Below are 26,152 nucleotides of genomic sequence, written 5' to 3'. Positions count from 1 at the left end.
CCCCAGATGTTAATGAACCTACACCTACACACACCCAGCTCAGCAGTTATCAGGCCAATTATAGTGATGAATCCTTGATTGATATCCAAAATACTGAAGCAGCCTAATTTCATTGTGAGCTCCCTGGAAGGAACACCCCCCATAGCTGGGAGTGATCAGCTCCTATTGTCTAGCCTAAAGAAAACCCTTGAGTCATCAGTTTACCCATAATCAAATCTAGTGTTCTCCCTTGAACCATTGTTGTTTCCCTACAAAAAAACCCCTACACACGCTCAAGTAAGTGTTCTGATGCATGGATCCAAACTCTGCATCAGTTCCACTGGGATTTCATCTTCTCCTGACTGATCATGCTGGGGGCTCTGCCTGTCTCCAGCACTCAGGACCCTGAGCTACCACCACCACCTGGGAACCCCGACCAGTCCAAGCTTATGGACTCTCTCTCTCTCTCTCTGTTTTCTTTTCTACCTCAGGTATAACTTTCTAACCCTCATTTGTTTGATCAGGTATAGTTGTCTATATATGACTTTTATGATATTTAATAATGTAACTATTATGTTTGTTTAGGCTCTCCTTGTGTGGTTATCACTATTATTCAATAAATAATTTTTATGTTTAAGCTGGTTGCTTCCCTCTCTCTCTGAACTTTACTCTTTTGTGGTTTTTGCTTTCCCATTTACTCTGCAACAACGCTCCTCTTACCTAAGCTAAAGATCTCTGTAGCGCCCAAAAATGCTGTGGGGTTTCTCATCAAGTGGGTTACTACAATTACAATTGTAACGTGAAAGTGGGGATAGGGACGTGCTGAGCCTGTGACATACGAGGGTGGCAGCTTGGAAATGCTGCTCGACTCAGACTACCGAGTCCAGGGGCATATAAAGGTGGCAGCTTGAAAGTGCTGCTTGACACAGTCCGCTGAGTCCAGGGACCTATAAGGGGTCAGCTTGAGAGTGCTGATTGATTACTCGGACTGGCTCTGTTAATGTGTTTTTCTATGTTCATCTGGTTCTGGGGCTGGAGGAATCCAGCCCTGGGGAACCTAGGTCCAGCAGGATAGCTCCATTGGGAGGGGACTTGCAGAAGGGAGAAGTAGAGCTCCATATGAAAACACAAGTGACACAAGCAGTACATTAATAGAATTACAGAACTGCCCCCTCCCCCCGAAAAGTAACCCAGTAAATGAGCGTACCCCAAAGTAACAGGCAAATCTGGTAACATGGTGCAGTGAGGCTGGAGCTGTCAGCCAGTGGGGACCCTGGAGCTCTCAGCCAACACAGGCGTCTGGGACACCCGCAGCTCCCAACCACTGGCCCCAGATCTCCGAGCCACGGTGAGAGGCCCCTGCAGCTCCCCGTTGTTGCAGGCGGTGAGGAGATCCCTGAGCTCTGAGCCGCTGTAGGCAGTGGGGAGATCCTTGTGCTCTCAGTCACTGTGGGCAGCGGGAGGACCCTGGATCTTCAAACCGCCACAGGCGCTTTGGGAACCCTGGAGCTGCAGCAGCAGTGGGTGCTTGACCCTCCTCCGCATTTTGTCATGGTTATTTTTAGTAAAAGTCACAGACAGGTCACGGGCTTCCGTGAATTTTTGTTTCATGCCTGTGACCCGTCCGTGACTTTTACTAACCGTGACAAAATCTTAAACTTAACCATAACTATAGTAGTATAAATATATTGGTATACTTTGTCAGTAAATTTCCCCTTCTCTGGTCTGCCTTTGAGATAACTGACAACACTGAAGAAAGAAGCACATGAGAGATTCAGCAGTGCACATTACAGTGAAGATATAACAAAGGTGGGAGACAACTTAATATAGAAACCTTCATTAACCATTTGATATGGGTAGACACAGAACTTAGAGATGATGCCTGTGACAGGCAACTTAGGACATTTTGGGTTGCTGCACAGTATGTTGTAATTAATACATTAAACCGAACATAAAAAACATTTGGAAAAATACTGTATAGAGTGAGTGCTATTATGAACAGCTGAGGCAAATGCGCTGTGGGTGATCTCTGGCCATAAAAGACAGTTTCTTGCATTGTTTTCTATTACTGTGTTAGGCTTGGAATAGGTTGCTATTACAATGGCTCCCCCTTGGGGACAACTGTACAGAGAACAGGTCATCTTCAGCAACTTTTGTTTTCTTTTGAAAATAAAATTGCCATGGTAACTGTGAAAAACAATAACCTGGATGAATGACTAGGCAGAGTTGAGGACTGGATGAAATGTAGGTGGTCTTGTGAGTCTGCAGCTTCTGAACTGAGAAAATTATACAGGAGCCTAGCCAAGAAATATACTACACAGAGAATTTTTAAAGTGACTTTGTTAGTACTATGCTGAAGTCCAGTGTAGTAGAGCTAGTGAAAATAATCACAATTTCTATTATAACAAAACTAAATATTACTTATTAAGTTCAAAAGGCCAATGCCATCTGTGCAGCTGGTTACTGCTGAGTAAGGGAAAGAGAGAGTAGTGGACATGGCTTTCTGCTCCCCTGGTGTCTGGCTCAGGTACAGTAGCACAAATGTATACAGGCTGTTCAAAAAAGAAAGGTAATCAGGTGCTGTGTTGTCATGTCATGTGTCAATTGCAAAAGGATCACAGAAACAATTGCTTCCTTCTAATATTGAACAAAGAACTGTATTAGAATAAAGAAATCAGTGTACTCTCTAACACTACTTACTCATTCTGCATTTTCTCTCCAACCAGGTCATTCATTCCTGGGAGACTTTAGCTGCACAGCCAGTACTGAAAGTTAGTGTGGTTTTTCTCCTGGTGCTTCAGTGATGAGTTTCCACAGTAGACCCAAATAACATTTCACTGGGGCCAGAGCAAATTCATAAGACGGCCCCCACCCCATCCCACACAGCTAGATACATAGGTACAAACCTACTCTCACCAGATTTATATAAATAACATTTAATCAAACTCAAATATCCATAACGTTTTTCTAACAGGTGATGGGCTTGTGGCCCTGTGGCCAGGCCCCTCCTTTGGTTCAGGCCCTGCGAAAGTTCCCCTCCTCCCCGCAGCGGCTGCAGTGTGCTCGCGGGGGCGGGGAAGGGAGTCCGGGTCCCCACCCCTCTGCAGCAGGTGCAATGTCCCTGGACCAGGTCCCACGCAGCAGGTGCAATGCCCCAACCCTGTACCAGGGTGGCGTGTACCACTCAGCGGGGGGTGTTGCGTCTGGCCGGCAGCTCCCGCAGGCAGACGGGTACAGAGTCTCCCCCCGCTGCCCGGTGTAGAATAGGCTCAACCCGGAACTCGGCCCGCCGGCCGCAGGCAGGGGCGGGAGCTGCGAGCGGTGCTGCATGGCCAGGCGGCAGCTGGGGCGCGGGGCGAGGCGAGGCTGTGCCCGGCCGGCGGCGGCCGCCCCGGGGGATGGAGCTGCTGGAGATAGACCTGGAGGGCGGGAACTCCTGGGAACCCGCGGCAGGAGCGGGGAGCCCCGGCCCGCAGCGCCAGGGCGCTAGGGGCAGGGGCGGCAGCAGCGCGGACAGCCTGGCCGAGGAGGAGGAGGAGGAAGAGGAGGATCCCGCGGGCAGGTACCGCAGCACCTCGTCCCTGGTGAGCGGCCTCCTGACCGAGCTGTATAGCTGCGGGGGCCGCGCCCGGCACCGGGACAGCGTGGACAGCTCCACCGAGGCGTCCGCGGGCTCCGATATCTTCCCCGGGGGCAGAGGCAGCAGCGCCGAGTCCCGCTTCCTCCAGGAGCTACAGCAGCGGCCGAGCCAGCGGCACCAGATCGAGTATCTGGGCCAGAAAGGTAAAGGCACCGGACCGCCTGCACCCACCTCCGCCCTACCCAGCCACCCCGTTGGCACTGGGAGCATCCTGGCCCTCACCCCAACCTTATTCTTACCCAGCCACTCCAACGGCACTGGCAGTACCCTGCCCTGGCTCGCATCTCCGCCCTGCCTGGGCACCACAAGTCTCCTGCCTCATGCCTCCATCTCTGCCCTGCACGCCACCCCAAGGCACTGGGTGTTTCCCGCCTCATGCTCCCATTTCCGCTCTGCCCGGCCACCTCATTGGCACTGGGTATACCCCATTCCGCACCTCCATCTCCACCCTGCCTGGCCCCCCACCGCACTGGGAGTACCCTGCTCCGCTGCCCCACCTAATGTTGCCCGGCCACCTAGGGCTGGATTAACCTTTTGTGGGCCCGGCACCAAACATTTCTGGGCCCCATGTAGTCATTATGAGCCCAGCACGATGGCGCCATTGGTGCCATCCTGCAAACAGAATAAAGTCCAGACCAGCAACATGTATACATGACCCTATTAAAGCAGCAGTTTCATAAAGCTGAAAACAACTATGAGCCCAATCAGCTGGGAGAGTGGATTTAATCAGAAAAATGTGAACGATAATTGGGAATCTTTTAAGAACATCATACTTTATGCTCCAAAAACCACACTCTCACAATTGAAGAAGGCTGTGCTGTTTGTTTTTTTTTAAATCTGGTTTAGAGGGGAAGCGACAGTAGCTATAATTTTTTTTAATGTAACAAATGGAAGATAGGGGAAATTGATAATAATGGATATGAATCAGAACTTAGGAATTGTAGAAAATTGATAAGGGAAGCAAAGGGACACAAGGAAAAATATGTGGCCAGCTGAGTTAAGGACAATAAGAAAGAGTTTTTTAAATGTGTTAGGAACAAAAAGAACCCTGACACTGGTATTGATGAAAATGGTAGAATTATCAATAATAATGTAGAAAAGGCAGAAGTGTTCAGTAAATATTTCTGTTCTGTATTTGGAGAAAACACAGATAGTATAGTCTCATCATAAAGTGATAACACTCTTTCCGTTCCACTAGTATCTCTGGAAGATGTTAAACCAAAGCTACTAAAATTAGACATTTTTAAATCAGCAGGTCCAGATATTTTGTATCCAAGAATTTAAAAAGAGCTGGCTTAGGAGCTCGCTGGACCATTAATGCTGATTTTCAATAAGACTTTGAGTTTTGGGGAAGTTCTACGAGACAGGAAGAAAGCTGATTTTGTGCCATATTTAAAAAAGGGTAAACAAGAAGATCCAGATAATTTTGGGTCTGTCAGCCTGATGTTGATTCTGGGCAAGATAATGGAGGTCTCGATTAATAAAGAATTAAAGGGGAGTAAAGTAATTAATGAAAGTCAACATTGGTTTATGGAAAAATGATTCTGTCAGACTAACTAGATATTTATTTTGATGACATTACAAGTTTGATGAAGGTACTGTTGATGTAATATACTTAGACTTCTGCAAGTCATTTGACTTGGTAGCACATGACATTTTGATTTAAAGATTATGGTACACACAAAACTGGCTAATTGATGTGTCTTAAAATGTGATTGTAAACAGGGAATCATCATCAAGCAGGTGTGTTTCTAATGGGATCCCACAGGGATTGGTTCTTTGCTCTACACAATTTCATATTTTTTTTATCCGTGACCTGGAAGACAACGTAAAATCATCACTGATAAATTTTGCAAAAGACATGAAAATTGGGAGAGTGGTAAATAATGAAGAGGACAGGTCACTGATTCAGAATGATCTGAATCACTTAGTAAACTAGGTGCAAGCAAACACCATGTGATTTAATGCAGCTGACTAGAAATGTATTGCATATAGAAACAAAGAATGTAGGCTATATTTACAGGATTGGGGATTTTATCCTGGGAAGCAGTGTCTCTGAAAAAAGATTTGGGGGTTGCGGTGGACAATAGGTTGAAGATGAGCTCCCAGTGTTACACTGTGGCCAAAATAGCTAATGTGATCCTTGGAGACATACAGGAGAATCTTGATTAGAAGTAGAGAGGTTATTTCATTTCTATATTTGGTCCTAGTATGACTGCTGTTGGAATACTGTGTCAGTTCTGGTGTCCACAGTTCAAGAAGGATGTGATAAATTGGAGAGGGCTCAGAGAAGAGCTACAAGAATGTTTAAAGGATTAGAAAACCTGCCTTACAGTGATCGACTCAGTGAGCTCAATCTGTTTAGCTTGAGGAGTGATTGATTGCAATCTTGAAGTACCTATATGGGGAACAAATATTTAATGATGGGCTCTTCAGTCTAGCAGAGAAAGATATAACCTGATCCAATGGCTGGAAGTTGAAGCTAGACAAATTCAGAACTGGAAATAATGTGCAAAAATTAACAGTGAGGGTAATTAACTATTGGAACAATTTCCTTAGGGTTATGGTGGATTCTCCATCCCTGACCATTTTAAAATCAAGATTGGATTTTTTTTATGAAAACTATGCTCTAGGATAGTTAGGGGGCAGTTCTATGGCTTGTGTTATACAGGAGGTCAGACTAGAAGATCACAATGGTCCCTTTTGGCCTTCGAATCTATGAATTCCTGCCCCACTGGTATGGGGAGCATCCTGCCCTGTCACTCCACTGGCACAAAGAGTATCCTACTGTGCACCCCAACCTCAACCCTTGGGTCAGATTGGTAGAGACCCTGGGGGGTTTTCACTTCCCTCTGCTGCATGGGTCATGGGTCACCTGCAGGTTTAAACTAGTGTAAATGGTGGATTCTCTGTAACTTGAAGTCTTTAAATCATGATTTGAGAACATCAGTAACTCAGCTAGAGGTTGGGGTCTATTACAAGAGTGGGTGGATGTGGTTCTGTGGCCTTTAATGTGCAGGAGGTCAGACTAGATGGTTATGATGGTTCCTTCTGACCTTAAAGTCTATGAGTCTATCTCTGTGTAGCCGCTCCACTGGCACTGGGAGTGTCTTGATCTGCACTCATCCCTGGCCAGCCACCAACACGGGGGTTACATTCCTCCAAAATTATCCACAACTTCACAGGGAGTAACCTATTCTGTCCGTTTTCCCCCCAGCCTCTTTTCCCTGCCTACTGTAAACCCCTTCCCTGATCTGCGTCAAACTCTTCCTTGTACAGAGGCACAGTGATATCAGTCAAATCCTTCACATATGCATATGAATGACACCTTCTTTGATCCTGTCTCCTTTCCCTGCACTCCCATCTCGTCCTCTCTTTTATCCTGGATTTATCTGTCCACCCACCTCTTCACCTTCTCTGCCTGTGCAAGTGTTACCTTTTCCTCCATCTGCACAAAAGTTACCTCTCCAGCCTCCCCCCGCCTTTGCCAAAACAAACAAATCATCAAACCAGAGCTGGTTCTCCTTCCCATCTACACAGCTGTTTCTCCTCTCCCAGAAACTGCCCCTTCCTCCACCTGCATAGCTCTTGGGAAAGGAGGGTGGGATAATCAGGATTTTATCAAAATATTCAGTGCTTGGATGGTGATAATGTCAGGTGCAGCATGAGTGTGTTTGGGCCTTTATTTTCAGTTACACATGTTCATATTTTTCTGGAATCTGTCACACAAAACATGGGTTCCAGATTTTTTTCTTTATGAAATTACATGAATCTCAAATAGTGACCAGCTGTCACTTGTTCCTGAAAGATTTGTTGACCTCAACGTTGCCAGATAGAGGGCGCCTTCAGGAAACTGGTTTTGTGAATTTATTTAGCTCTGTGTGACCTTATGCACAATTTCTATAGTTTTAAACCAGCGAAGCATAATAACTCTGTAAACTTGGTCATGCATTACAGATTCCATATTGTTAAAGGTAGTCAATATTTGGATCACTTTTTATTTCTGATGAAGTTTTTGACATATTAGCTTGTTTGGAAATAAATTGAGTCTGAGGGGGGGAAAACAAATTTTTAAATGTAAAAAGTAAAGCTGTTACACCATTTGCCTTACACTTTGGAAAACTTGAATTCAGACAATAGCAAAATGAATCTATCCAAGAATGTTCATGAAAACTAAGCAACCGTGACACTAGATATTAAGAAAAGGAGGACTATACAAAGGCCACTTGTCTCCTGTTGTTAAATCAGTCTTGTTGTTGACATGGAAAAAACCAGGAAGTGAAACCTGCCAATTTCTTCAAATCTGTGCAAAGAGCTTTTTGCTTCTGTCTCTGGCCTGTTAAAGTGGTATTGCTCTAGTGGAAACTTGCAATTTCAACATATGATTAGTTCAGTCTAGAATATGTTTAATGAACCAAACTTGTCAGAGTTTGCATGAGTGTAACTGTGACTTAGTGAACGGCTCTGATACACAAGAAAGAATAAAATCCAGCTCACTCACTCTGTTGATTCTACATGGTAATCAGAGTAAAAAAATAAATTCTTACTTCTAAGTCCATGAACGTGATTCTGAATACATACAGGGATTAGATATACGAATAAGAATGTTCCAGATTTCCAGACATGGTTTTCAGAGAGAACCATATTTTAAGGCATACATGTAACAGCATAACTAGTAATATTTTTGGCTACATCTATCACAATAAAAACAAATTTATAAATTACAAAAATTAAAATTCTGCCCTTATACAGTGTGTGCAAGTTAATTATTGACTTTGGCCCTGCTCCTGATAAATAAAATAAAAAATGTCTGCCAATTTTTATTTTATTCATTTTCTGATATAAATTAATATTACTACAGATGTTCAAATAATATTTTCTTGGATCTAGTCATTTTATATTATCCTCCCAGATGCACAGCCTTTCAGTCAGTCTTCAGTGTATTTAAATGGGAACATCTCCGCATGTACGCCACATTCCCATTCCAATTAATACAGTGAAGAATGTTAGTTTTTCTGATCTGATGTGCTACCTGCCTATGCAAAAACGATAATAATATGGCACAAATATGGTACCGGTCCTTGGGAAATATCGTACCGGTTCCTGGCACATTGGGGGGGGAAAAAAAAACACCTGCCGGTCCGCCACATCAGATAGTTTGAGAAGCACTGCCCTAGATGACACACCGAACTCAAGTCATATGTGTTTCAGGCTGGACTGTAATAATTTTGTGTTCTGTTTATTGACAGATGCTGATGAACTGGCAACTATAGTACGAGAACTGAATTACAGAATTTGTGTTCAGTCAGCAAAGCTGCTTCGTCATCTGAAGCAGAAAGATAGGCTTTTACATAAAGTGCAGAAGAACTGTGATATTGTCACAGCATGTTTGCAGGCTGTTTCCCAGAAACGCCGTAAGTACTGTTTTGTGTACTTGTTTATTAGTTGTGAGTAGTTTATTTAATTAATATGGCAGTATTTCAATAAACCCTTGCATTTCATAGTATGAGACTTCTAAACAAGTTCTAAAATCAAAAGGCTAGTTTGTTATTAGATGCATATAATTAGCTCCCACAGAAGTCAATGGGAGTTGCATGTGAATCAGTTAAAAAGAATTGGTCCAAATAATTGATAAGATATGCTATAATAGTCCAAGATGAATGCATTGAAGAAGTTGTCTCTCTCACAGAGTACGCTCTGTAATGCTTTTTCAACTTAGCATAGGGGAAACATGTTGATTCTGCTTGCTGTGTTTAATTATAAACTTTTGTATGGCTGGGGGGAAGATAGTAAGTACCATTATTCTCTCTTCATTAGTAACTGTGTGTTGTATGTATGTTTTTCATTCCAGAATAGTATTACTAGTATGCCATTTCTTTACTAAGTGGATTCAGAACTATAGATATTGTTAGGAAGCTTGAATATCAACATCTGTCATTTATGCAAGGGTTTCAAAATAGGAGCTGTGGGGAAGAAGAGAAATGTTGCTTTCTGAGTGTTAGTTTTTTTTCTCTGACTAAACAGAATATTTTTGTATTTGATTTTTCGTCATTGTCGAAAGGCACTAAAATACTTTCGGTCGGTTCTAGTACAGTGAAACTGTAAAATGTCATATCTAAAACCTTATCATAGCTTTAGAAACAATATATGAAAATTACCTAACATTCCGTCTTATTTTTTTATTAACACGCAGCGTGACAGGTACAGTAAATGTTCAGGTAAAGTAAATATAAGCATGACCACTTAAAAAAAATGCCTGCAGCAACTTTGAGGTGCATGTAAAAGATTTATTTTAAAAACTTACTGTAGTGACATATATATACTAATGTGGTGTAGTTAAGGGTTTGTCTGATCCTATTGTAAAATTAAATCTTTGGGAGTTTATAAATGTTGATGTGCTCTATGTGAAATTTAGCAAACAAGTTCTTAGTCAACATATAGTACTTAAAATACATGCTCTTCCTCTAATCTCTCCTTTCCCCCCCCCTCCCCCCCCCCCCGAAAAATCTTTAGGCCTCAATTCTGTAAATGCTTAAGCACAAACATAACTTTAACCTTGTGAGCCAAGATTGGGTCCTAAATTCTGACAGTGAAATCCTGGCCACAGTGAAATCAATGGCAAAACTCCCATTGACTTTACTAAAGTCAGGATTTTTCACCCTGAGTGTAAAAGAACTGTGAATCTGAGTTTTAGATGTTTTTTGTTTTTATTCATACTATTGGAAAGTGGCACCGTTGTTTGAAAGGAAACCAACTAGCTGTCCCTGAGAAAGCAATTTCAGTTTTGAAACATGCAGTTATTGTTTAACAGCCGTGTGTGTGTGTGTGTGTGTGTGTGTGTACGTTTGAAGTCTGGTTACTGGCATGCAGTATGTCTAGGGCCCTACCAAATTCACGGTCCATTTTGATCAATTTCACTGATTTCATGATTTCAGCTATTTAAATCTGAAATTTCATGGTGGTGCAATTGTAGGGGTCCTGACCCAAAAAGCAGTTGGGGTGGAGGGGTCTCAAGGTTATTGTAGGTGGGAGTTGTGGTACTGCTACCCTTACTTCTGCGCTGCTGTAGGCAGTGGCGTTGTCTTCAGAGCTGGGCAGCTGGAGAGCTGTGGCTGCTGGCCAGGAGCCCAGTTTTGAACACAGAGCTGCTGCCTGCAGAGCTGGGCCCTCAGCAGCCGCCACTCTCTGGCCGCCCAGCTCTGAAGGCAGCAGTGCAGAAATAATGGTGGCATGGTCTAGTATTGCCACCCTTCTGTGCAGCTGCTGGCCGGGCGTTGCCTTCAGAGCTGGACACCTGGCCAACAGCTGCCGCTCTCTGGCCTCCAGCTCTGAAGGCAGCGTAGAAGTAAGGGTGGCAATACCATGATTCCCCTAAAATAATCTTGCGGACCCACCCCCCGTGCAACTCCCTTTTGGGTCAGGACCCTCAATTTGAGAAACGCTGGTCTCTCCTGTGAAATCTGTATAATACAGGATAAAAGCACACAAAAGACCAGATTTCATGGTGGGGAGACCAGATTTCATGGTCCGTGACATGTTTTTCATGGCCGCGAATTTGGTAGGGCCCTAACTATATCTCTTTAAATTAGGCTTTTATATTTAGTAAAAGTTGTTTAACATCTAGATACACACTTTTGAACTTCCTGATTTTTGTGTATCCCAAAGCAATTGTAATTTGCTCATCTTGTACATTTAGGATGTAATCCAGCGCTCACTGAAGTCAGTGGAAAGATTTTTGTTGGCTTAAATGGGCTCTTGAGCAGGTCCACAGTGTGTTCATTTTTATGCCTTAATGTAAAAATACTAACACCATGTATGTACAGAATTATATTTGCTGTGGGAATATAACTTTAAATGTTCTGACATTTGTGCATCTAAAATCTCATAAATGTTATGGTATTAACAGAGATTTTTCCAGTTGTCTTCAATTTTTAAAAAGACTTTTTTTAGAATGCACAGTTATTGTGATGACCGTGAAATAAATGCATAATATGAAATAACCAAAATGTAACTGGATTTATTTTAGTGTATAGCGCTCCAGCTATACACACACTCATGAAAGCATATTTTGTCTACACGCCTCAATACCTATTAAAATATTAGTAGAAATCACTGGACATAGTACATTATTGTATTAGAAGCATAACTTATTTTTGAAACTCATCAAAAGTACTTGTAATTGAAAGCCAAGTGCACAGCAAGTTCAAATGTTGTTTCTAATGGACACTGAATTTCTTTTTCAACTTAAGATTTTAAATATCCAGTTTCTGACAGAGGAGCCAATAATTATTTTTAAAGTATTTAAAGAAAAATGTTGGTAAGCATCACAAAAGATTTATAATAAAAATGTATTCTTGCAGTGTTTTTGTTATGGGCAGTAAAGCTTTCTAATGTGCTGCTCCATATTAGTATTGCAGTGTCCTGTATTACTAATGTTTGTGACAATAACTCATTAAGGAAAATTGGGCAAACCACATCGCTCTCTAAAAAATGTCTAAAAGATTTTCTTAGTGACAGGCTAAAAAATTGCTTGGAAACGTAAGCTAAGTCATATAAAATATTGCCTAAACCTACATATTTATATAATGGCTCCATGTTCGAGTGGCTTAATTTTATTTCCATTTAACTTTCGTTTATAAATAAAGGGTTAGCCATCCATCAGTTAGATTTCCACACATTTAATTTGTTTTCCTAATAAGGATGTTTAAAATGAAAATTGCATAAACTGGATTGAAATTTATACAAACATTTTTTTTTGTATTTTTCCCCTTGAAGCAATATACTTTCTTAGCAGAACCAGATGAATGACATTTCCTTTCTGTGAACATTTTTATGAGATTTAATAGGGAATAAAATTATTCATGAAGTTACAAACTTTTCTTTTGATAGGTTTTAAAAAATATTAAATATTTTCTGTTGTAACGCCTTTTTAGAAACTTAAAAATAAACTCTTTTATCAGTGTTGCAAACATTTTTTTCCTGCAGAGTTCCATTAAAGGCACAATAAATGTGTTAGTTTTTCAGGTTGCCCCCCTCCTCCCACCTCCTTTCTCCAGGTTTTCCATCCAGCCTCCTCTGTCAAGTCACAGTATCGAACTGCTGAGCCAGCAGGGGGAGCTAGAATATTTTATTTCATGAAGAAGTAGAGACTTAAAGGTGGTGGTCTTTTTTGTTTTTGTTTTGTTTTTTTCCCCAATTACAATGATGGCTATATTGTCCCTTGTTTTTGTTTTAAAGGATTTAGAAATGATTTGCAATATGATATTTCTTAGATTGGTCTGAAATATGTGATCAGACAAGAACCACATTGATAAGTATTAGGCATAGATTGATATTTTTAAATTGTATTCATGGAGAGTGTATTCGGCTCCAGAAATAAGGTATAAAACAGGTATAAAAATAATAGAAAAATGTTTTTAAATTTATAGCTGACACTGGTGAATTCACACACATATAACCTTCCACCCCACACTTGTTCTTGGTACCAGTCTCTCCACCCCAGCTCCTTATCTAGTGTCTGTGTTTCCCTCAGTGGCTCCCTGTCTCCTTCTCCCCACCACACCCCAGCTCCCAATCCTAGTCTTCCTGCCCAGTCAGTCCCAGTCTTCACCTTCTAGCTGCCAGTCACAGTTTCTTTATCCCCTCTCTCTAGTCACAATCTGACCAAGCTGCATGTCCTAATCTATTCCTTTTCCATTCTCGTTGTTCTGGCTCATGTCTTCTCTCCATTAGAGTCAGACAGATTTTTCCTCCATATTGCCTGTGGATCAGTAGGGAGATCATTGAGAGCACTGGAGAGACGGGCTCCCTGCTCTCAGTTCTGGTGTCTGGCATCACCCTGCCCTGGGAAAGTCTGGCTTCACCCTACAGTCCTGGTTTGAAGCGTGCTGAGTTGCTCTTTGGAGATGGCTGAGTTAGAAGCCTTTGGGGGTGGGAAAAAATCTGTTTGCACATGCTTAGTACAGACTTCTTTGGGTTTAGCAGCTAAAAATCTCGAAAGAGTCCATCCCCACTGAGCATGCTCCATCCCCCACTGTTTCTAGTGCTGACTGGACGGTGCATGTTCAGCATGGCAGCTGACGTATTCAGGAGTTCTGGATTTCAGTGACTGAACAACTCAGACTATATGGTTACACCCAGGACACTTCATCTGCTGACTTGCAGTATTGGTAATCTCTTTGAGTTTGATTTAAACTGATATAAAGCCACCATATATGGGAGCTTTTCTGTGGCACTCATCCTATCTAAGTGTTTCATAAACATGAATGAATTTATTTTGACAACACCCTTGTGAAGTGAGGAGGTGGTACCGTCCCCATTTTACAGATGGGAGCTGAGGCACAGAATGATTAAGGTCAAGAGTATCCACTAATTTTATGTGCCCAATTTAAGACACTTAGTACTTGATTTTTTTTCAGAGCACTTAAACTTGTATAGTACAAAGCACAATTCCCATTTCCTTCCTTTCTCTGTGAGGAGGAACCTGTACTCAATGACTGTTGCTCCCTGTGCAGGTGTGATCTACAAGAAACCTTGGTCTCAGGTGAAAGTAAAATACAGCTCTTACTGGTACGGGTCCCACTCTGCCCCCTTTCCCCCGGAAGGGGGAAGGGCCTCAGATGGAAGGGGTGGGGCCAGGGGTGGTAGTAAGTTACACTTCTTGCCCCTACAGTCCAAACACAAGCAACCCACCTCTCCTACATACTTCATGGATCCCTCCCATTACATGACTTAGATATAGAAAATAAAGCTACTATTACTACTACCAGTACTGTCTGTAATAAAACTTTACTATTGGAATAAGCCTGAAAAACTGAAAACTCACTGTCACATTTTTCAACTTGTCCTCCTCCTCCTCCTCCTCCTCCAGCCAGGCTGCCCAACGTGGCTAGGCTCCACATTCCCCTGACCCCCGCCCTCAGCAGGGGCTGCAGGGGTTCCCCTCTAGCTTGTAGCAGGGAGCAGGGGGACTGGCTGAGGGAGAAGCCTCCCCAGGTAGCCTGCTGCCTGCATAGGAACAGTTTAAACCAGGGTTTCTCAAACAGGGGTCGCCACTTGTGCGCTTGTGTAGGGAAAGTCCCTGGCGGGCTGGGCCAGTGTGTTTACCTGCCCCGTCTGCAGGTCTGGCTGATCGCCGGAGGCGCTGCTTCCAGCGGCTCCCATTGGTCCGGAGCAGTGATCTGCGGCCAGTGGGAGCCGCGATCGACCGGACCTGCGGATGGGGCAGGTAAACACACCGGCCCTGCCCGCCAGGGGCTTTCCCTACACAAGCGGCGACCCCTGTTTGAGAAACCCTGGTTTAAACTTAGCTGTTCACTCCAGGGGTTCAGGGCTGGATTCTGGGCTATTTCTGGCATCCTTGTTAATGTCACTCTCAGTTGTTGGGGTGTGTGTGTGACCAAAGCCGGGGCAGTTCTTTTCTGCCCCCTGGATGAGGCAATCTTCAGTAATATAAATTGAATATAAATGAACTGCCCCGGCTTTGGTCACCCCCACCCTCCCCAACAGCCGAGAGTGAAATTAACAAGGATGCCAGAAATAACTCCGAACCCTGCAGTTCAGACCACAGAGTGAACAGCTAAGTTTAAACTGTTCCTATGCAGACAGCAGGCTACCTGGGGAGGCTTCTCCCTCAGCCAGTCCCCCTGCTACAAGCTAGAGGGAAGCCGCTGCAGTCCCTGCTGAGTGCGGGGGTCAGGGGAACGCAGAGCCTAGCCTGCGTCGGGCAGCCTGGCTGGAGGAGGAGAGGGAGAGAAACAACAATTTGACAGTGAGTTTTCCCTTTCCAAGCTTTTATTAGCTTTGAGTTTGAACTTTTTATTATGCAGCCAAAAGACGTGAAAGTAAGCCAGTACTGAATGCTCCACTTATTTGCTAGTACACTACTGCACCTTTTTTTACTGGTACTCTGTACCGGGCCCTACCGGCTTACTTTCACCTCTGCTTGGTCTCCATTGTGGTAGGCTAGTGGCTGATTTTAAACCCTCATTTTATATCACACTTGTTTAAATATGTTCCTGCCTCTTCATTGAAGAGAGAGAAGTTTCTGTGAAAGGCCTGGTCTACACTACAGCATTAGGTTGACGTAAAACAGCTTACATCGACCTAATTATGTCAGTGTACACACTGCAGCCTTGCTCCTACTGATATAAGTGCCCAACTACACCAACATAATAGTTCCACCTCCACAAGAGGCAGAGGGCTTATGTCGTTGTAGTTAGGGCAACACAGTGTCCCTATAGACACTGAGTTACTTACATCTATGAGCTGTCATTCTTAGTCACCGCCGGAGCTGTGAAATTGACAAGAAAGCTGGCTACCAGCTCCCTAGTTGGGCTGCCACTCAGGCTTGGGATGTCACTCAGGCTCGATCTGCTGCCCGGGGTCCTCTCTCCCCACGGAGAGCCCTCCTGGCCCCACCTCCCCCAGGTCCTGGGTCCCTGCTTGCAGCTGGGCTATTGTCTGGGCTCTCAGCTCCCTGCTCCTCACTGAGAGTATGGAAGCTGACTGGACTCTGGGCACGGTTCTCCCTGCCAGAAGCCTGGCTGTCCCCCTGGGCTCTTGGCTCCCCAATCCCTACTTGGAGCACAGCTATGCCCAGTGAAGAGCTCCATGCCCAGAAGCTGGTTGGCTGCTGGGAGCCGAGAACCCAGAGGGGGGGGGGGGGGCTGTCCCATTTCCAGCAGGGAGGGGGAAGCCAGGTTGCTGGCAGGGAGCTGCATGCAGAGCTGGGTGCCCTGGTTCTCAGCCTCCCATACTGTCCCTCTTAAGTTGGTGGAAACACTCCTGGTGAGGACATGCACTACCGACAAAAAGTCAATGTGGACATGAACCACCGCAGTAATTTCTGTGGTGGCTGTCAGTCGACCTAACATAGGTCAACTTAAATTTATAGTGTAGACAAGCCCTTAGAAAAGTAAGATTACTCCTGGGGGAATTCTTCGCCACTGCGTGTGTGTAGAATTCATGTCCCCTGCAGATTTCTTTGCTTCCCTGCAGAAAAATGACTTTCTGACAGGGAAGCAAAGGGAAGCTGCAAGAGCAGTCATGCACCACTCCCTAGCTGCCCAGGTACATCATTTCAGGCATCTGGAGCAGCTGGTGGCTCCTACCCTGAACTGATAGTTAGGATTAGCTAATAGTCTCAGCTGAGCTGGAGGCAGAAGAGGACGGGACTAATACTTCCCCTGCCAGGAGTGGCTGGGGCTGTGTCAGACCCACCCTGAGAAACCTCCCTCAGCTGCAGGAAGCTCAGCATCCTCCCCTGCTTCCTGCCCCCATTGCTCCTCAGCTGCAGGGGGAGGGGTCACTATATGGGAAGCTGCTCCCCCCCACATCCGCCCAACCCCTGTGCATCCAGACCTCCTATACCCAGATACCCCCACCAAGCCTCACGCCATACACCCAGAACCCTCCTAACCCTCCATACCCGAATCCCACCCCATTGAACCTCAACCCCTGCATTTGGAGCCCCCTGAACCCTCACCCCAACAAGCCCCACTCATTCAGCACCTAGACCCCCCCTGTTGAGACCCTCACACTCAGACCCCTCCGCTGAACCCCAAGCACTTTCACCTGGAAGCCCCCTGCAGAGTTCCATTGCCCCTGCACCTGGAACCCCCCCAGTGAGCCTCTGTGCATCCAGATCCTCCCACACCTAGACCCTCCACTGAGTTGCCTGCACCCAGATTGTCCCACTCGGAATCCTCTCACCCCACGCCTGGATCACCCCCGCACTGAGCCCCTCCACACTTGGATCCTGCTTGGTTAAGCCTGCCTGCCCTGCTTCCAGGGCCAGCTCCAGGCACCAGCTTAGCAAGCAGGTGCTTGGGGTGGCCACTCCGGAGAGGAGTGGCACATCCAGGTATTCGGCAGAGGGTCCCTCGCTCCCGCTCGGAGCGAAGGATCTCCCACTGAATTGCCGCAGATCGTAATCATGGCTTTTTTTTTTTGGTTGCTTGGGGCGGCAAAACCCCTGGAGCCGGCCCTGCCTGCACCTGGTGCTGAGGGACTGGGCCCCAGGATGTTTCTGGGGCAGGCCCAGGCCTTGTGCTGTATCAGGGTCGAGTGCAGTCTCTTTACTGAGTCCATGTCCCAGGGGTGGGGAGGCTGCAGGGTGAACTCCCACCTTCGTGCAGCCAGTGGCCTGTGTTCACCACTGCCATGCTGGAGCCTCCGCATTTATTAATTGACAAATAAAACTTGCAGAATTTTAAAATATTGTGCACATAATTTTTATTTTTTTGGCACAGAGTGCCCTCCGGACTATAAGATCACAATGTCTTTCTCTTGCTGTTTCCTCCACAAACGCGAGTTAATGATTAGTAGCTACGTCTAATTCTTCTTTAGATGTCCACGTGAGTGTGAAGCAGATCACTCACTTTGAAAAACACCCCTTATTGTCTCGGGGTTTGGTTAATGAACTTCAGAATGAACACACGCAGTTCTGATGTGTGAAATAAAGCAAATTCTCTATAGTAACCTTTTACAGAAACAAATTAATTGAACTATTCAAAAATATATTATCTTCTGATGCAATTATAGTAGACTGTTACAGAAACTGATCTCTGATGAGGCATCTTCAAATGATTCAGTTGGTTAAGTTTGTCTGACCTTTCCCTCTCTAGCCATTTGTATCTGTCTATTCAGTTAAATTCCAATCACCTGCACTTCAAAGGTATTATGAATTTCATATCTTAGATACTGTGTCCTTTAAAAATACGGACATAACTAATGTTGAGTGTGCTTGGTTCTCTTCCGTCACAATGGCTGGTTATTATTCTAATTCTTTTTGATCTTCTATTCTCTATATGGGTCTGTGAAGAATGGGGAATGGAATAGACTCATACACCTCACATACAGAAAAAATCATATTTAGTTGCTTTGTTATTTGACTGGTATTGATGATGGACTATCATGATTGCTGTCTGCTCTTACTCTTTATTCCCTCTCTCCCTTGGGTTTCAGGATCGGTTGCCTGTTCGTAATAAAAAATGAAAATGGAATGTTGTTACACTCCTATGCTTTTAATTACTCTCTCTCTGTAGCAAACACTTGGTTTCTCTCCAAGGGGTGAAGGTAACCCTGGTATAGAAGGATGGTCACGGCACTCAGCACCACTTTAAAAGTTGCATTGGGGCTACTTGAGGGAGAGCTGGAGGGGCCTTTAAGTAGGGCATCTGTGGCCACTACTGGGCTTCTGCATTCCCTGAATGCCATGGAGAGAGTTTCTGTATCCCCACATAGGTTGATAAGGAGTGGAGCTCTGGGGCAGCCACAGAAAGGGGACCATAGAAATGTATATTTAAGCAGATCTAGTGGCCCCAAACATACTGCAATTGGCAACTGTGAGTACTGGCCTATAGGCTGTAGTTCTGCTGTCTGTACCTGTGTTGGGGATAGTAGATTTCATCTTCGGATCCAACCCCTGTATTGGGTCCAGTTACTCAAACTGTATGTGGTTGAAGTGAATGTAACTGTATGTGTGCAAAATATTTAATGAAGCTAAATTAACACCCAATGTTATCTAGCATAGAAACAAGTACTAAATTGTGCAGTAGTTAAAAATAGTAAGGAAAAAACGTTTGAAAAGAGACGACTACTATAACAAACACAGTACTGTAAAATAAAATGCCATTGGAGTATTATATTTCCTTAAGCCGTGGCTATAGCTATCCCAGACTTCAGGGAATTTGAAAGCACGTTTTGTTCACCAGTTCTATTGCGGTTAGAGCCTGGGCTCCTGGGATAAGAAGTGAGCTTTGTATATTGTATTCCTTTGACAGCAGGCAGAAGGTAATTGAAACACAAAATAGGTGTTATGGTGACTCTGTGGCATAGGGGACTGTCAGCAGCACTCTTACACCATTATTCTTTGCATAGCTGTTCGTGGGGAAGTGTTGCAGTGAACAGCTGCTTGTTATATTTATAACACTTGACAATGTAAATTATGCTGGGAATGCTAAATATCTCTGTTAGTGGGAGAGGAAAGAGAAAGAAGAGTGAATACTATACAACAACATAAAAGTCTAGAAGGAGGTATAGAATATTCAGCAACAAGATGGTCACTTGTGGGAACTATAAAATATAAAACTCTGTGTGACCAACAATTTTTGTTCATAAACCTCACTTTGCCCACAAATGCTGAAAGCTGAGTACATTATAGTAGTGCTTTAGAGGGTGCTAGAGCATTTTACAATCTCAGTGCACGCTACACCACTGAAATGCAGCCATCTCTGTACTCCGGGGTGGTGGCCAGCTAGTACAGAACAGCATAAGGGAATATTTAGGCAACAGAGATGCCAGGGTTATTTCCTATTCTTATCAAAAGTATCCTGAGATCTTTAGCGTGTACACGGTACAGGTAGGACTCTGAGAACTGAGGTGTATCCGTTGCCTATGAGGCAGTTATTTAACAGTCTCAAGTACAACTCCCTGACCAGCAAACATAGTGGTGAATCGTCATCATATCTCCTGGGGGATTTCCCTGTAAGAATTTTCTGCTTTTGTTTCAGGACATAACATTCCCATCAATGGTACTATAATGTATGCACGTTGCCTGGGGCATGTGTCCTGGGTATGTACTTTGTGTGCAGTTCAGATTGGCAATGAATCTTGTAGGTTTATTTTTTTCTGACTTTCAGTCCTCTAGCAAAGAGCAGTATTACTAATTCAGGTGAGGGAAGTATATCATTGTATAACAAACCCTGGCTGGCTAATTCAGAACATCCACTGGCTATTCTTCTGCTATCTAATATTTTCCTTTTAAAGGAAGCAATATCAATAGAAATTTAATTTGACAATCTGTCCAACCTCTCTCACTTTGTTACATACTAATGAAATTCTGTTGTTGGGCAACGGTAGATCTGGAATTCTTCTGAGATCACTTTAGGCTCTGGATCTAATTTTCATTTCTTAGCTATCAAGAGGAAGAAAAGGTTCTTTGTGCTTTTGGAGCTAAATACTTTACTCTTTCCCTCTGTGTAGTCAAAAAGGAAAAGGCACAAATGTGTGCTATGCCTGGGTCATTCATATGAGACCTAAAACATTTCCTGTAGTCTTGGTACTTGCCAAGGTGGTCCTAACACAAAAGGTGTCAGAAACCAGTGACTAGAGCTGCGTGGGAAACAGCTTTTTTATTTTTGGGGGTGGGGGAAAGTTTTGCGATTTCAAAATTTCTTCCATTCTGGAACAGAACAAGACCATTTTTAGAAATTTCCTGCAAACCAGAATTCTGAAAAAAATCTGGTTTTGGTCAAGTGAAACTTTTGTTTTGTTTTGATAAAATATGAAAGATTTTGTTCTGATTATGGCTTTTTAAGTTTACATTTTATAATATCAAATTTAAAAAAAGAAATCGAGTAATTTCAGAATGGAAAATCAAAAAGTTTTGAAAAGGTAAAAGTGGAATGTTTTGACTTTATAAAACCACTTTTTAAAATTTTTGTTTAGAAATTAATTGTTGTCAAAGGTGACCTGTTTCTGCAAAATGTTGCACTTTTGACAAATCAGCATTTTACAATGAAAAAGTGTTCTGCTGGAAAATTTAGGGCCAGGTCTACCAGTGGCCTTCCTGTGAGTAAAGAACCAGTTCCCTCTGCAGCTCATTTCCAGGAGTCTCTTAGGGTATGTCCACTCTGCAAAAAAACCAAAACAAAAAAAAACCAACCCACAACCCTAACCAACCAAACAAGAAGAGGTGGCAGCAAGTCTCATAGCTCTTAGGGTTGCCAACTTTTATAATGTTTGAAAACTGGATTCTCCAACAGGAGTGCCAGAACCTCCTCCTCCTTCCCTAAGGTCCCACCCACCCCCATTCACTTTTCTGCCCCCCCCAATCACTTGCCAGGGCAGCCCAGAGAGGGGAGCAAGTGGGGCAATTTGCCCCAGGCCCCGCAGGGCCCCCCGCGAGCCCTGGCCCAGCGGCAGTTCGGGTCTTCGGCGGCATTTCGGTGGCGGGGGGCCCTTCAGTGCTGCCGAAAATGTGGAGCAACTGAAGGGCCCCCTGCCACCAAAATGCCACTGAAGACTCAGACCGCTGCCGGGTGAGTACAAGTGCTGCTACTCCCCCGCTTTGCCCCAAGCCCCCTGAATCCTCTGGGTGGCCCTGTCACTCACTGCTTTTTCCCCTTCCCCCCGCCTGGATCAGGAGAGACTTGTCTGTGGAGGTGGGACTGGGAGCTGCAGCCACCTGACACAAGTAGGAAGCGGCCCCGGCTGAGTAGGGGCTGGCACATGTGATGACCCGGCACCTCCCTGCCCGCCATAACCAGACTTTGGGTGTCTGGTCAATAGCTCTGACTGGACACTGTCAGGTCCCCTTTTTGACTGGACTTTCTGGTTGAAAACTGGGCACCTGGCCATCCTACTCATAGCCTGGATGTACAGACTCAGACTTGTGGGCTCATGCTATGGTGCTAAAAATAGCAGTGTAAATATTCCCGCTCAGGCTGGAGCTCTGGCTCTGAGACCCACACCTTTTGCTGGGTTTTAGCGCCTGAGCACCTGCCCACACAGAAATGTCTACACTACTATTTTTAGTGCCATAGCACAAGCCCGAGTCTGTAGACCCTGGCTCTGAGGCTGTCTACATTACCATGGTAAGTTGACCTATGCTACGCACTCCAGCTGTGTGAATAACGTAGCTGGAGTCGACGTACCTTAGGTTGAGTTACCGCAGGGGGTTGATGGCAGAAACTCTCCCGTCGACTTACTTTACTCTTCTCATTGGGGGTAGAGTACAGGGGTTGACTGGAGAGTGATCTGCTGTCAATTTGGCAGGTCTTCACTAGACCTGCTAAATTGACCGTTGGTGGATCGATCTCAGAGCATCGGTCCTGGCTGTAGTGCAGACATAGCCAGTGACTTGTTGCAGTGGTGTTGGTTTTTTTCCCCCAGTGTAGGTATACCCTAAGTAATTCTGCACTGGGACTTCCTGGCTGGTTCAGGTTGCTGAGGAACCAAACTTTATTCCTTGAGCCAGCTGTGCTCCTGCTGCCTGTTTCAGGCTGTTGATGACCCTCCTACTCTCCTATGCAAGTGTTCCTTTCAACATCCCCCTGGGCTGCCCCCAAGTTCTGGTTCCTCATGTAAGCCCCAGCTCCCCCTGCTCCAGTGTCTCTCTTCCAGATCTCTCAGTGTATGTCTACAAGGCCCAACCTGATTTGGGCTGATTTTTTCTTCCAGATGAAGAAAAAAATAGCACAAAATAGCAATAGCCCCTTTAGTCAGGCAGTCAGCAGGCCCGCCCTCTCTCTTGGTGTCTAATTGCTGTGTAGACATATCCTAGACTGACTCTCCCCTCCTCTATTTTTCTCTCTTCTACCCCTGCCCCCTGCCCTTGCCCCTTAATAAAATAATATCCATCCTACCCCCCTTCATCAGCATAGCCCTACATAAATCCCATACAAAGCGGAGACTTGCACAGGATTGTAACATGAGATTTTTGTTGGGTTGTGCAGCTGAGGGGGACTGGACAGCATGCTCCTCACAGAGTTCCATTCCACCCTCCCCATGATCCCTGGCCCTTTGCTAAAGCCTCATCTACCCTGCCCTAACGTGCACCTTGCACTACTGCCTCAGTGACCGTCAGCAATAGCTCTGCTTCGCACTATGAAAAAATGTGTTGCCCACATGGCTTATGTCCTGCCCAGAGACCTGCTTTCCCAGGAAAATTTCCTGGTTGTGCTTTAATTTCTAACTAGAATGTGTGCACTTACTTTACCTAATTTGAAGAATAAATTGTTTCTGTCTACTGCAATAACACTGCCTGTTATGTGGCTCAGCACCCTATTTTTTGCCACTGAACATGAAATATATGCAGGTCCTAAATTCCCTCTAAGCTGCACAGCTGGGCGTCTGCCCAGCAGGCTATCAAGTGCCACACACTTCAGGTGTCCTTCCCCTCACTGCCATCCTGCTTTGGAGCTGCTCCTGGGAGCTTCCTGCTTGCTGTGCAGGGGGAGGGGCGTGCTGATGTCAGCATGTCCCCCTGTCCCCGCCCTGTACCCCATCTTCACAGAGCGGGAGGACAGCGACACAACAGGGCTCAGGGCGGAGGGAGCTTGCTAGTAGCTGCTGCTGTTTCTGAACGTGCCTATCTACTTAAAAGGGCAGTGTACTTAAAGGGGAAATGCGTCTCTCTCTCTCTCTCACCTCCCAACACATACTTGTGGTGGTGGTGTTTCTTCATACTACTTTCAAAGTGTGTTATTTTAGTTTTTGACTGGTCTGTGCATTTCATAACTTTTATTACTCTCTTTTGCTTAAATTTAATTCTTTGAGTAGTGAGTTCTAAAATGCCTAACCTGTTCTGGCTGGTAATTATCCCTATGGTAACTTTTAAAAAATGTATATTATATTTAGGTTTTTGGTTTCTACTGATGGCTCATATCCACACATTACCTCAATATGGTGCGCACAAAAAAATTCATTCTGCACGTGGATGGAGAAAATTAGAGGGAACGCTGTGCAGGACCCCGCATATTCTGAGATTCTATGGCTGTACAGTTCATCCTTGGCTGCAAAACTGTGTTCCAGAATCTAATAATTCTTTTTTAGTCCTTATCGTTATACAGAAAACCTTAACTTACATTTGTTTAACTTTTTTTATGACCAAGCTGTCTTCATGAGTCTGCAGACTGCCCAGAACAATAGCTCTGGGAAGTGCAAATCACTCTGTTCATGTCAATGGATTGTTAACTGTGGATCCTAGTGATGACTCTTAAATTTAACATGCCAGTGCTGATCACTTTACTAGAAACATCCAGCTTCTGTGCTTATTCCACAATATCAAATTGCCTCCATCTCCTGAGGTGCTAAAGCATTAGCCAGTTGTCACAATTTCCAGTTCTCCCTGAAAACATCTGCAGTGCTCTTATGCATTATACAAAAGTTGGCTGACTATCAAAAGCTGAATGCGGATACACAGTAATATAAATGGTATTTAATAACAAAATAAATAAGAGGCTACAGTGCTTGCTGTGTATTTGAATATTTAATTCAATAAAATCCTCCAGAATCTGGTATGGTTTTGCTGCAGAGTTTAGGCCCAGCGTGTTGTGGAGTACCCCGGTCATTAAGCATATGTAAGTTTAGAATTATTGGATCTCTGCCAAATGTATATCCTTGACCTTTTGGGACTGGCTGTCATGAACATTATTTTCTTTGACCGTCTGTTAGCTACCATGGTAACACTGAAATGGTAAATTCCCTTCTATTTTATCTATTCACTTTCTATCTTAGATATCCATTTGTGGAATTACCACTCATGGTTTGACTGCTTAACTTCTGTTCCAGAGTCCTCCATCTGAACAAATTATTGGGTACTGGTACAAGCTGGTGGTTGACTTCATTTTTTTTTTATGATTATTCATCTGATGCATGTGAATTTTGATATATTTGATATATAAGTGAGTGTGTCTTAATAAACTGATATATAGTACTTGTTATATGATTTATTTGTATTAATATTTAATGGAGCAGACTATTACCAGCATTTGGTTCAAGTACTATTTCTACCTATTGGTTAGTTAGCCAGACGCAGTGAGGCCTAACACTCAACTCGATGGCCCGTTTCAGCTCCTCAGTTCATCTTTTGAAAGTGTTGTGCAGGTTTTGAGGATGAGGATTGAGAGGTCAGACATAGAGTGATCACTTTGTGAAAAGTGTTCACCCACAGGTGAGGTGTTGTGTACCATTTTCCTGCGTGAGTTCATTTGAGAGCATACTGATTGTCTGGTTTCACCCACATAGTTGCACTAAATGCCACAATAGCACTGGATGAGGTACACCACATGTTGACAGGTATCAGAGGGGTAGCCGTGTTAGTCTGGATCGTAAAAGCAACGAAGAGTCCTGTGGCACCGTAAAGCGTAACAGATGTATTGGAGCATAAACTTTTGTGGGTGAATGCCCACTTCGTCAGATGCATGCAGGTCACCTGTGGGTGAACACTTTTCACAAAGCAATCACTCTGTATCTGACCTCTTGTCCTCAAAGGAAACCTGCACAACGCTTTCAAGAGATGAACCTAGGAGCTTATATTCATAACTTTGCTAGACATGAAAAATCATGGACTGAATAGAGATACTGACTTATGGCTTATTGTTACAATCATCTGTAATCCACTAACAACCTCTGCAGCTGCTCCCCACCGACCTTCCTTTCCTCCTTATGACTGGAGGTGTGTTATCAGGCCACTTCACCTTGAATAGCCTCTTAAAATGTGTTAGCTGCTTATACTAAACAATCTGGTCCACCTTGTATTTAGCAGTGACATTCTGAGGGCATATCTGCACCACAAAATTAAGTCACTTAAATTAAATCAGTTTTGTGTGTCCACACTAGCTCCTTCTGTCGTGCATCCTCACCAGGAGTGCATCCTCACCAGGAGTGCTTGCACCAACTGTCATTGTGGGGCTCTGACTGCTGGAACGCCACCGCCTGGCTCCGGCTGTCAGCTAGAACAGTCATCGACGTAACTACACCAACCTAAGTGCTATGCCTTTTGCGGCGATGGAGTTATTAAATCGG

At 44.4% G+C, this 26,152-nt stretch overlaps 1 protein-coding gene across 3 annotated transcripts in view; it reads left to right on the top strand.

Annotated features, from left to right (window-relative positions):
• The first annotated feature begins 3,276 nt into the window (after nucleotides 1-3,276).
• Nucleotides 3,277-26,152, top strand: part of TBC1D30 (TBC1 domain family member 30) — an 85,800-nt gene continuing 62,924 nt past the window's right edge. The window contains exons 1-2 of one of the 3 annotated variants that reach the window (XM_039519838.1): nucleotides 3,277-3,762; nucleotides 8,869-9,033. In XM_039519838.1, coding sequence (XP_039375772.1) covers nucleotides 3,378-3,762; nucleotides 8,869-9,033 — 550 coding nt within the window. In that variant the 5' untranslated portion in view covers nucleotides 3,277-3,377. Of the gene's footprint in view, nucleotides 3,763-8,868; nucleotides 9,034-26,152 lie in introns of those variants that run through there. The other 2 variants (XM_039519837.1, XM_039519839.1) reach the window with 2 other exon arrangements.

The sequence above is a fragment of the Mauremys reevesii genome, linkage group 1 (genome assembly GCF_016161935.1).
Source record: "Mauremys reevesii isolate NIE-2019 linkage group 1, ASM1616193v1, whole genome shotgun sequence".
NCBI lineage: Eukaryota > Metazoa > Chordata > Testudines > Geoemydidae > Mauremys > Mauremys reevesii.
The sequence above is the reverse complement of the archived record's forward strand: the minus strand, read 5'-3'. Positions and strand labels throughout refer to the sequence as shown.